A 12,429-nucleotide genomic window follows, 5' to 3' on the forward strand; every position below is an offset into this window, starting at 1 on the left:
TCATGGGTCCTGCCCTGAAAGGATGGCCCTGGCCAGGGCTCCTGCTCGCCCTGCCTGCCATCGCCAAGCACATCAATCTGCTGCTCACAGGGCCGCCGAGGCTCCAGCTTGTGCTCAGCATGGGGACCCGTTCTGCCAGCTCTGGGACTGTCGGCGACAGTCAGCCCAGAAGGGCCTTGAGAGCCAGCTGAGCAACTGACTACCCCAGTCTGGGTTTTTGTGAGCTATGAATACTCAGTAGAAGGCTGTTAGAGTGAGAGGCATACCAAGTTAAAGTAATTCATTTTGATTAGAAAGTGAACTTGATGGGTTACCTTTGACATCTGAGCAGAGCTATTTGGATGCGATGCTCAGTGCAGTGGGCCTGGCCCTCCTGTGCCCATGTCCCCGTGACCCCTGTGTCCAGCTCCTCCCTCCACAGCTGTGTCAGGTCAGACAGAGCATTCTGGAAGCCACTCCTCTCACTAGTGGGGTTCTTCATGGGCCCTCAGCCAATGAACATCATTCTGTGAACAGGAGGCCCAGAAGCCATGTGGGGAGGGGCTGGAGGTGCTTCGTGTGGAGGTTACCCGTGTGGATGCTGGCCTGGCCCAGCTCACTCTGGTGGGCCTGGCTCTCCTCGTCAGCACCTCTATGCTGGCATTTAGGAAGGGCGACAGAAATGCTTGGAGCCACGTGATGATGTCCAGAGACAACTGATTTGTGAGCAACTTAAGATCACAGAACAGGAAAAGCAGTCCGAATTTTCTTAGTGAATAAATAGGAAATATGTGAATATCTATAAATAGTGGTGATTTATCCATAAATTGAAATTATACAATTTGATTAATTTTAACTGTCTTCTGCTGTGGAAACAATTTTTCTCCTGTGTTTATCATTTCTTCCTAAATCACTGATTTGTGACTTGGGTTTTTCTGTTCCCCTGTCAGTATTCTGGATTTATTATGAGTGTTGGGGTGGGGGGCATTACTGAAACAGTAGCATTTCTGATATAGAGTACTACAATTCAGCCTTACTGAAGAAATAGTAATTTTTAAGAATTATGCTTTTTCTGAAATTCTCAGCATGTTTTCCATGTAGCCTGTCCATCACCGCCCCTGTCCTGAACACCTGTGCACTTTACGGCCCATGTCCTCTGTTGACAAAGACCTGAGCGTTAGGTAGCTCTTGATAAGTTACTGGTCATTGAGTTTCTTTCTAAACCTGAAAGAACGTTTATTTTAGCCCTTTCAGTCAGCATCATTTTTCCTGTTAATTATAATTGTTGACACAAGTGAGTGGTGAACTTAATGGAATGCTGTGTGCTGTATTGATCATTGTAATTGAGTTGTAGAATCGGTCCCTAATTGAATCTTTAACATTAGTATAAAATAAATTATATATTGCAGCTCATAAGTTAGAGTCGAAAGAGGGTGCTACCCTCCTGATTTGTAGTTAGAGACAAATAAAAGAACAGAGCTCAATGTTAGAAAACATTGTGGTCCACACAGGCTTCATGCCCAGTATGTTAACGGTCTGGGGCGGGTGCTTCTGTCTCAGCATTGTGTGTAATTGGAAACCTGTAGGATTCCAGCCACTGGGATGAACGTGTCTGTAAATCAGGCCCCCAGTTCGTGGGTTGTGGGGCGTCAGGCCAGGCAAGTGTGCAGTGCGGTCCTGGTGCAGTATGCGTCTGTCGCAGTAACTCTCCCAACACTTGATTTTATCTTGCCACAGAATCTCCTCCCCCTCCTTGCCCATAATAAAGCTTACCTCTCAAGGACAAAGGCTGATTTTGATTCTCACATTCTCACAACTCTTGTTTTTTAGGTCTCGAGTCACCGCGTCCAAACATAATCCTCGGGTTAGTGATCTGTCAGAAAACAAAACGGCCCTCAGGCGCTGGTGAGCTAGACAAGACAGAGGAGAAGCGGGCTCGCCTGCTGACACAGGACGAGGTGGAGCCTGTCCATCCCAAAGTGCCTGCTGCCCTGCCGCCGGAGAAGAGGCCCACCAAATACCAGCTCTGCCCAGGGGACGCTGCTGTCAGCACCACGCCCCCAGGCTCTCCCCCACCCCCACCCCCTCCTCCAGAAGCACCTGGGGCGCCAGGCTCGTCTTCCATGTTGAAAATACTGTCAACACTCAAACCAGGAGCCACAGCACCATCCGGGACGGCGGCAGCAGCTCCAGCGGCTGCTTCCTCTGTCTCTTCTACTTCAAAGACCGCCTCGCCCCTGGAACACATCCTGCAGACTCTCTTTGGGAAGAAGAAGTCCTTTGACCCCCTCTCCAAAGAGCCTGTGGAGTCGGCCCCAGCCCCCCACCAGGACTCCAAAGCCAAGACCGATGGGGGGCTGACGGCAGCACCCCTGCTGGATCCCATCGTCCAGCAGTTCGGTCAGCTCTCCAAAGACAGAGCCCTGGAGGAGGAGGAGGACGATAGGCCGTATGACCCCGAGGAAGAGTACGGTCCTGAGAGAGCCCTGGACCCTCCGCCCAGTGACCGGACCAGGCACCAGGACGCGGAAGAGGCCCCCGAGGCAGCTGAGCGGGAGGAGGTAGCCTACGACCCCGAGGATGAGACGATCTTAGAGGAAGCCAAAGTGACCATCGATGACCTGCCCAACAGAATGTGTGTAGACACACGTGGCGGGCCTGGCCTCTCTGCCCCCTCCTTGGTGGAGCAGCAGAAGATGATTGAAGAGCTCAACAAGCAGATCGAGGAGCAGAAGCGACAGGTGGAGGAGCAGGAAGAGGCGCTCAGGCAGCAGCGGGCCGCCGTTGGGGCCTCCATGGCCCACTTCTCCGTGTCAGACGCACTCATGTCACCGCCTCCAAAGGCCACACTGCCCAAGGCCGAGCTGTTCCCGCAGGAACCGCAGGCTGCAGTCAAGCCGGCTCCGGCCCCCGCCACCAACCAGGCCCCCGGCCCAAATGCCGAGGCACGGCTGAGCCGGGACCCCAGGCAGGCCCGGCGCTTGGCCGTGGAGAACAATGAGAGCGAGGCTGCCCTGAGGGCCCCGCCGGCCAGAGAAGCACCCGGAGGGGTCTCCGCCGGTCCAGGGCTGCTGCCGGCCCAGGAGGAACCTGAGTCGGCCCCTCCACCATGGACTCCGGGTGAAGAGGCCCCACTGCCGGCCAAACAGGATGGTCCCCCTTGTGAGCCCTCAGAAACCCTCGGGCCAGAGAGCATGGCTGGCCTGGATGCTGTGGCCAGACCTGCCCGGAAGGTACTACTGCCCACACCACCGGGCGCCTCCTTCCAGCCTCTCTACCCTCCGCAGAGTGAGGGCCAGGCCTTCCCCCCTCCTGGTTTCTCAGGGCCCATGTATGCACCTCAGGAGAACCCGATGGGCTCCTCCCAGTACGATGACCCGAGAAATGCTCAGTTTGCCGAGAAAAGTGACGCCCTGGCCACTGACACTGAAGGAGACAGAGAGCCCCAGCCCAGGCCAGGCGAGGGGGCTGGTGTGTTCCCCGCCTTGGCACAGAAAGGGGGACCTCCACCCCAGTTTCAGGGCCAGAGGGAACCTACACCGCGTGCTTTCGGGATGTCGGGCCTTCACGGCCCCAGTTTCCCGGCTCCTCGGGGGCCAGTCCCTCCATTCTCAGAAGAGAACACTAATAACGATGGGCCAAGAGGAGGCCCTCCACCGGCCAGATTCGGGCCTCCGAAGGGACCCATCCCTTCCCTGTTCTCAGGGCCACATGGGCCACCTCCCTATGGGGATGGCAGGGGCCCCTCCCCGTCCCACCTAGGAGGACCCAGGGGAGCAGGGCCGCCTCTGTTGGAAGAGCGTAAGGACGCACACGGGGAGAAGAGAGAGTACCCGGATGCCCTGTACGGCGAGGCCTCAGGTGGCCCTGCCCAGTGCGAGGGACCTGAGCAGGCCCCATTCCCAGGAGGCCGGGGTGCCACACCGTTCCAGTTTGGAGGTCAGAGGAGGCCTCTGCTGTCGCAGTTTAAGGGACCCCGAGGCGGCCCTCCTCCCTCTCAGTTCGGAGGTCAGCGAGGACCCCCACCCGGCCACTTCGTGGGCCCAAGGGGGCCACACCCTGGGCAGTTTGAAGGCCCCAGAGGCCAAGCGCCTGGCTTCGTGCCTGGACCCAGGGGCATGCAGCCTCAGCAGTTTGAAGAGCAGCGGGTCCACTCACCGCCCCGGTTCTCCGGCCAGAGGGCACCTGCACCCCTGCCCTTTGGGGGACCTCGGGGGGGTGCCCCATTCCCGGAGAAGAGTGAACCGGTGCCTCCCCGCTTCCACTTCCAGGGTCCAGCTCCCCCCGGCCCCAAGCCAGCGCCCAGGCCACTGCTGGAGCTGCCCAGGCACCCTCCTGCACCATCTGCCGCACCGGCCCAGGGCCCAGAGGCCGACTTCCGCGAGGGGGGCCGGGGCCACGAGTACAGAGGCCCGGCCTTTGAGGGGCGGCCCCGCGACAAGGCCCCAGAGGAGCCTGAGGCCCCACCACCTGACAGCCGCTCAGGCCGGGCCCTCGATGACCGGCGGCGGGAGAGGGAGCGTGGGAAGCCCTGGGAGCGGGAGCGCGGCCGGACCTGGAGCCGCGAGCGGGACTGGGACCGTGGCCGAGACTGGGACCGCCACCGTGACAAGGACGCTGGCCGTGACTGGGACAGGAGCCGCGAGCGGAACGGGAGCAGGGACAAGGGGCGTGAGTGGGACCGGGGCCGAGAGCGGAGCCGCAACAGGGACCGCGACCGCAGGCGCGACCGGGAGAGGTCCCGCAGCAGGGACCGAGACCGCGACAAGGCCCGAGAGCGGGAGCGCCGCAGGGACCGCAGCCGGAGCCCGGAGCGGCCCCGGGACCCCAAGACCGAGACCCCTCGGGCTGCCGCTCCGACTGCCCAGACCTAGGGCCCTGCAGCAGCCGCACTCCCTGCTGAGCAGATGGTCTTGGAAAGAACTGGGGGCTCATGCGCAAATAGAACCTTATGGACTTGAAAAGTTACTGTAATTTTGTGTATAATGGTTTCTTAAAAAATTTCACACCTTTACAATTCCTATGCTTTTTTAGAAACAAAAAACTAAGAACTCTTAACATTTCCATTTAAATATACTGAAATGGGAACGTACCTACAAAAGCATATTGCTTTTTCAGATTATAAAGTTATCTTTTCTAGTAACTTGACTGTTGTAAGTTGTGAGGGAGTTTAGTGGCTGTTAAAGCCATACCTTTCCTGACATCTCACCTGTGTGTCTGTTTCCAGAGGTGTGGCTGTTTCCAGAGTCTGGTTCACAGGGTTTGGACCTGGTGGCCATGGGTTTCTGTGCATGGCTGTCAGCTAACCTCTGGATGGTTGAGAAATGCCAAATTTAACAGGTGCATCTTTCTCTCGTCACAAAGAAATTTGAATTACAAATTTCAACCAGGAAACAAAACATTTCTTAGTTTTGCTCAGTTTTTATGTATTGCCTTACAGTTTTTCTTTCCCAAAAAAAATGATTAAAAGCAACATCTGAATAGAAACTGTTGAATTTTAAATAATATTTAGTTTAAAAGATTTAAATTTTACCAGTCTAAAGAAAGGAAATAAATCAATTAAGTGTAATTTAAAAGGTGGGGTGGGGTGGGAGGGCCGTTCTTTGACTTGAATAATCAGGAACAGTTTTTTGGTTGGACTTTACCACCTGAGCAGTTCTTTCTTATGTCCCAGGAAAAGTGCACTAGCTCCACACTGCTGTCCTTGTCAGGTGATAAGTCTCAGCATTTGTCGTTGAAATGGAACAATATTTGTATAAAGCCTGAGGTGAAAATAGCGCTATTAGCTCAAAAACTGCAAATTAGAATGCTTTTCACCGTGAAGCACAGGAAGCTGCTTCCCGTCGTGTGTTTCCAAGTATTTCTGAAGTGGAAAGTAGAGGAAAACTTGCTAATTTATTTGACTGTATAAATATAATTTGATATTTTTTTTTATATTTTCATAAACTTAATTTTGCAAATGTAAAGTTAGAGAATTTCCTTTGTTCTTTGGAGTCTATTCCATTGTACATCACTACAGATTCTTCCCTTTCTAGCACAAACGTTTAAGCTGCGAGAACATTGAGAACTTAGCAGTTTGGGTGATTTGTGGGTGTTACAGACCCTATCAGTAGGTTAAGTTACATTAAAGTGGTGACGAGTTCCAACATCTAATGTGATGTGAAGGTTTTTTTTTTTTACATGTAAAACAAAAATTTTCTAATTTAAATACAACCAAATGTAAAAAATCAAGTGTGTTTCTTTAGGTTTACTTGATAGAAATTTCTGTAAATTGTATTTTATATTGCAAAGTATTATATCACTGTACATTTAAACATGGAACTTCATAGCTTTGTTACATGAAGTAGAATAAACATCTACAGAAAGTTTTTCTGTCTTGTGTGGCATCGCATTGGAAAGTCGGGTCTGGACAGGACATCTTGGCTCCCTACTTCCTGCGGGTCAGCGTGTTGTGGGCAGGGGGTGCTCTTGGCCTGAAGACCCCTCCCAAATGCACCCCCTTTAGGGACAGTTCCAGTGTGGGTCCCCACATCCAGCAGGAAGTCCGAGGCCACAAAGGGAAAGACAGAGAAGCACGATCAGGGATGACAGGGACGTGAGGTCTGGGGATAGGCAGTCTACGCAGATCCCTTGCAGGATTGGCAGGCACCCAGAGTCCCAGTTGCTGACTCAGGGCTTAAAGGTGCATCGGGCTGGCCGGCAGGTTGGTAGGGAGCATGTGGTGAGGCAGAGCAGGTGGGCCAGGCACCATGCAAGGTGGAGTAAATAGCCGGGGGTGGTAGAGTGGGAGGTGGGGGCATGTGGTGCTTTCAGGTCAGGAGAACAGCCTGGGAGGAGACGACGAAGCTGTGGGTCTTGCCCTTGAACTTCAGCTGCATGACTAGCCCCAACCTGGTGACCCTGGCAACAGCATTTGGCTTCTTAACAAAGCTTGTGCACCCATCATCCCGCCGTGAGCCAAGACACCCAGAAAACGTCCCTGGGGCAGGACAGACTCCACCCCGTGGGCTGAAGAGTCAGTAACTGACCATCGGTTACCCAGCTGAACACACGAGAAACCAGGGGTGAGTGCAGGGACCCCAGCCTGGGGCCACTGCCACCACTGCCATCTTGGAAACGCATCAGGCTCGCTGACACACAATGGCCCAGGAAGGAGGCTCATCTGTGGAGAACCCATGGTGCTAGCCTGACCTTGGTGATGCCTGCCAGAGAGAGAAGCCCAAGTGCTGCAGGACAGACACTGGGCAGGGCTGGGGGAAGCAGGTGCACCGGGATACTAGCCCCAACAGCAACCCAGGTCCCTCAAGATGAGGATTGGAGCTCCAGGTTTCGAATGATTGTGAAGCCTGCTTCTTGTCAGATACTTAAGAAAGGGGAGACCCACCAAGACCACCCACATCTTCCCACCCAACAGGTCATCGGCTGTGTGCCTTTTCCCTTAATCCCTTTTCCCTCCATTTTTCTTTTACACAATTGGGATTCTATACGTTCTTGTATCTTTTTTCACTTCTTATAACCTGGGTGATTCCCAAAGACATCAAGTATTCATCAAAAGCCTCATTTTCATTTTTCACATTGTTCAAAAGATTTCAAGCTTCTCCTTCCCAGAGAATGTATGCTCCCTGGAGATATGTGGGGTCCCACATGTTCATGGAATGGGGGCAATGAGAGGTATCCCAGGGAAACCAAGATTGAGGCACGAGTTCCTTGCAGTGCCTCTGGCCTCCTTTTCCTGTACCTGTGTTCCTGGTGCTCAGGCAGGGATCACCAAAGAGGTACAGAGATTTTTGCATCTTTGAGCAACACATGAAGGTGGGGGACAGGCAGCCCCAGCAAGTGGACTGACTTATGATGTCACTGAGGGGCCCCTGCACTGCCATCCACTGTTCATGACTCTTGTCCTCCGGTTTGCAAGAAGGCTGCCTTTGGAACCATCACATCATCCCTTCACTATTGTAGGAGGAAGCCAGCGTCGCCCCTTTAAAATGTCTGGTTTGACCTCGTTGGCCAGGTGGGCACACAGCCACCCCTGGCTGCAACAGAGAAATCAGGGTATCAGTAAAAAGAAGAGGAATTCAGCTGCCATGGACACTGCCCCAGGAAAGTTACACAGCGTGAGTCAGAAAGCTAATAGTGGCAAGTGCTGGCGAGGACGCAGGACAGTGTAGAGGGAAGGCAGCACCCCCAGAGAAGAGCTGCCAGTTTCCAATCAGTGACTTGTCCCTGAAGTCCATGCAAACCAGCCATGCCCCTCTACATTCACCCCAAAGCATGTGCTCCCAGTGGGGCAATGTCACCCCAAGGGTGCGAGAACTTGAATATTTCTGGTGATACATATTCACGATCGCCCAAAGCAGAAAACCACCCAGGTGCCCTTTAGCCAACGTAAGGGTGGATTGAGGCCCAACTGCCAGGGGGAGCCACATGCGTCCAGTGAGATACTGGCCCCAGGCCAAGGCCATCAGCTGCAAGACTCTGCTCAGGACATGCCAGAGGGGACAGGAGGCAGACAGAGCAGGGTGGTGGGCATGGCAGCAGGGTGGAGGCATTAGGGGGACAAGGGGTCCTGTCCCATGGCAGCTATGGAGGCTGTTTGCTCTCATGACCTTGACTGTGAGTGACACCCAGACCCACAGGGAGACTGTGCTGGGCTGGCAACTGCTGGGTGAGACCCAGCTCCTGCCTGTACACACATGCACATGGACACACACACACACACACACACATATTGCACGTCAGGAACAAAAAGAAAGCAGCTCAAGCCTGAAAGGCAGCTCGGCCGAGGTCACACCTCTCCCCTGGGCCACGTGCATCCTTTCATCTGTGATGATGGACTGGCTACCCATAGACATCTGTCATCATGTAAGTAGTAAAGGAACACTTTCCTTTTGTTTAAAGAACACAGAGTGGGGAAGGAGGAAGGGGTGGGAGCGAGGGAGAGAAGGCTTGGGTCCCTTTGCTGCTTCCTTCTCCTCACCACGTGGTTGAGCGGGTCAGGACACCCCAGCATAGCCACGGCTCTGACACCCTGCTCCGTTGAACTTTTCCCAGACCAGTCCTGAAATCTCTCCACCGAGCCCTGGACATTCAGCGCTAATTCTCTGCAGCGCAGGTCCACCTCGGGCTGCTTTTAATGTGTTGTGATTTTGCAGTTTTTAACTATAGCCTCCCTGGTGGCTTCCCTCTTGGCTTCCCTGGTGGCTCAGATCGTAAAGCGTCTGCCTGCAATGCAGGAGACCTGGGTTCGATCCCTGGGCTGGGAAGATCCCCTGGAGAAGGAAATGGCAACCCACTTCTGTGCTCTTGCCTGGAAAATCCCATGGACAGAGGAACCTGGTAGGCTACAGTCCATGGGGTCACAGAGTCAGACACAACTGAGTGACTTCACTTTACTTTTTAACTATAGCCTCAGCCCTCTCCCTGCCTCTGGTGGTCTGACTCCTGCGGGCCACCTGCCCATTGTCATTGAACTGTTGGTCTCTTGACCTGGCAGGCTGACGCATTCATTTCCTTGGAAGTCCAAGTTAGTGGCTTTAAATTTTCCTTTGGTTTGTCTTTCCTTGTGTGTGTAATTTATTGATACTTTAACAGACGAGGCACCTTCAAGAAAGCAGAGGGAAACTTGTATTTTGTTCTGTGTCCTATTTCTTACTCCTATCAATCTATTAAACAGTATTTTTAGAAATATTTAAAGATAGTATCAAACTTAAAACACAAAATTAAATACTTAACAATTAATTTTTGCAAATATTTAGTAATTGGTCACAAAAATATTTAATCAATTTCTCCCAAGTTGCTTCAAGGAACACACATCACAGGCCCAGGTCATGTGACAACAAATATTACTCAGGGCTCTGCGCTGTGCTAGTTGCTCAGTCTTGTCAGACTCTGCAAATTCTCCTAAGCAGCTGATTAAAATCACATCTCTAACAAAGATTTCTCCACTCATCTTACTCCTTAAGGAGTGAATGAAACCCACAAGTCACAGCAACAAGATGCACAGCACACAACATGAAGACTTGGAGCTGCGGGTTTCACTGTCGCTTCGTTATCTGGGTCAGGGGGAGACAGGGAGGGAGAGAGGGAAAGACAGAGAGACAGGGACAGGGTGACATATCAGGGCTTGGTCTGCAGGCTTAGCTTGGCTGTGGGAGCTGGATAGACAGGACCGGCTGAGGGAAGGTGTGGAGAATGGGGTGAGGACAGGTCAGGTTCCCTGAGGAAGGACCGGCTTCTCTCCTACGTTTTTTTGCACCCCCAGCGTTGATAGTCTGGCCTGAGAAGCTGGGCACTGTATTGTAAGGCTTAGAGGCACACTGGGCTCGACAGAGGCTGAGTGGGCCCCTAGGAGGTGGAACAGTGGGTGGAGCTGCTGTCCCCAAGAGGGGGATCGCCACACGTGTGGCCCCAGGGTGTGACCTCTGAGTAGAAAAATCTGTGAGGCTGTAGCTCCTCTTCTGGCCTCCAGATCTCGTGCAGAACTGTCTCTGCTGACCCCCGATCACGAACACACAGGAGAGGGGCTGCTAGGAACGTGGACTAGCTGGCCGTGCAGGTCTCCCCTACAGCATAGCCTGGCCACAGGGTGGCCCCTCCTGGCCTCAAAAGGCAGCCTTTTGCACTGCTCCACGATGCTGTTTACTTTTTTTTTTTTTTGGCATGTTTGGAACAGGGGCCTACTTTTGGCTCAAGGGAGCCAAGTGTTGGGGGTGGGCTTTGTCCCATCCTGACCTTTCCTGGGCTCTGCCTGACTCCTCAGCTAAGGAGGGCTGCCCTGGAGGGCTAGACCAGAACTGTTGGGAGCCACGTTTAGAGTCTGAAGTAAGCATGTTTGATATTTTCTTCACATTTGATTTATAAAATAAGCTTCACTAAAGCCAGATCATTCTCATGTTTCATGTCTAAATAAAAGAAGGCTCAGAAACTGCTATTTGCAAGGAATCCATGCAAATCAAGAAACACAAAAAACACTGTAGGTGCCAGTGATCTTTATTTCTGGTAAATGAAAAGCCAAGTTGAATATAATCTTTATTTTCTCTTTTAAACACTGTAAATTTCCGCGTACTCTGTGATTCTGCTACTCAGAGTGGGGTCCACTGATCAGAGGCACACACATCAGCTGGGGGCTCCCTAGAAACAGGGCATTCTGGGACCTACCCAGGCCTTTTTTTTTTTTTTTTAGAATCTGCTTTTAAACAAGTTCGCCAGGGCAAGTCTGTGCACATTATGGTCTGTGTTGGTGTCATGCTTAGAATCGTCTCATATATTTTATTGATATCATCCTGTATACTTATTGGTTATACAATTTTGTATTTCAATGATCTGAAACTAATTATTATGCTGGTGTGGGGGAAAGTATTCTTAATTTTTTCTCTATATGATTAATCAGATGTCCTGATATCTTTTATTGAGCAAGTGGTTCATCATTTCCCTACTGGGGACATACTAAGTGGGGAAAAAAAAAGCAAACTATCAAAGCAAATGCATAGGACTATTTTATATTGTCCGAAGAAGAGATACTACAGAAGAAATGAATGCCACTCCAAGGAGGGCCATCTGAGCTTTAATGGAATGAGCACAACATTGACAGCCTGGTGGAAGAACTGTGCCTTCAGGCACAGGCCTGTCCTTGAACTACCTGGTTCCCCTACAGAAAACAACCACTGGGTGATGTGGGGGCATGGCTGAAAGGTGGACACAGTACCTACACCTTAGAGGACAGGCCCAGGCTTAGCAAACCCACAAGGACAGAAAGGAGGTTAGTGGGTAGGGAGTGCTAATGGGTATGGGGTTCTTTGGGGTGAAAATGTTCTGAACCTGACTGTGGTGATGGGATGTGAATACACTGCCCCCAAAGGGCACACTTTAAAAGGATGAACCTATGTGGCATGTGCACCACACTCACCACTGGCCAGTATTCGCGGCATGCATTGATTACAGGAGCGCTGCCTGTTCTAGGACGAAACCGGGCACAGCGTGTTTTTATCTACCTGACTGAGTTTTCACCTAGGCACAGACTGCCTCGTCACACCTGTACTTTGGGCCGCTGTCTCACCTGTTTGCTGTTCGGACGCACGGAACCCTCGTGTCCCGAGAAGGGGCTACCCGCACAGCAACCCGTGAATCCGTGAACTCGAGGAGGTGCATTGCTTGGAGAGGTACCAGCGACCCGATACCCGGCCAGGCCCCAGGCAGTCTGCTCCCGCGACACTGGACTACAGTGGTCTCGACTCGCGGACGCGCGAACCCAGGTAGTCCAGCCCCGCGGCCTCTGGACCCGGAGGCTCCGCCCCACCCCCTTCGCGCCCTCTACCTGCGCGCGCAGCCCGGGAGGTGGAGCCGTGGCGGAGGCGGGGCGGGGCGGGCGGTTGGTCCGGCCGGGCCGCGGGGCGGGGCCGCGGGGCTGGGGCGGGGCCGCACCCGGGAGGGGCTGCCGTTGCGGGCAGGCGG

General features: G+C 52.9%; 1 protein-coding gene across 9 annotated transcripts in view; it reads left to right on the forward strand.

The window, feature by feature from the left end:
* Positions 1–4,865, forward strand: part of DIDO1 (death inducer-obliterator 1) — a 49,003-nt gene extending 44,138 nt beyond the window's left edge. For all 9 annotated transcript variants that reach the window (XM_061436941.1, XM_061436940.1, XM_061436939.1 and 6 more), the window contains one exon: positions 1,810–4,865. In XM_061436941.1, the coding sequence (XP_061292925.1) occupies positions 1,810–4,853 (3,044 nt within the window). In that variant the 3' untranslated portion in view covers positions 4,854–4,865. The remainder of the gene's footprint in view (positions 1–1,809) is intronic.
* Positions 4,866–12,429: the final 7,564 nt, after the last annotated feature.

Source organism: Bos javanicus, chromosome 13, assembly GCF_032452875.1.
Source record: "Bos javanicus breed banteng chromosome 13, ARS-OSU_banteng_1.0, whole genome shotgun sequence".
Lineage (NCBI taxonomy): Eukaryota > Metazoa > Chordata > Mammalia > Artiodactyla > Bovidae > Bos > Bos javanicus.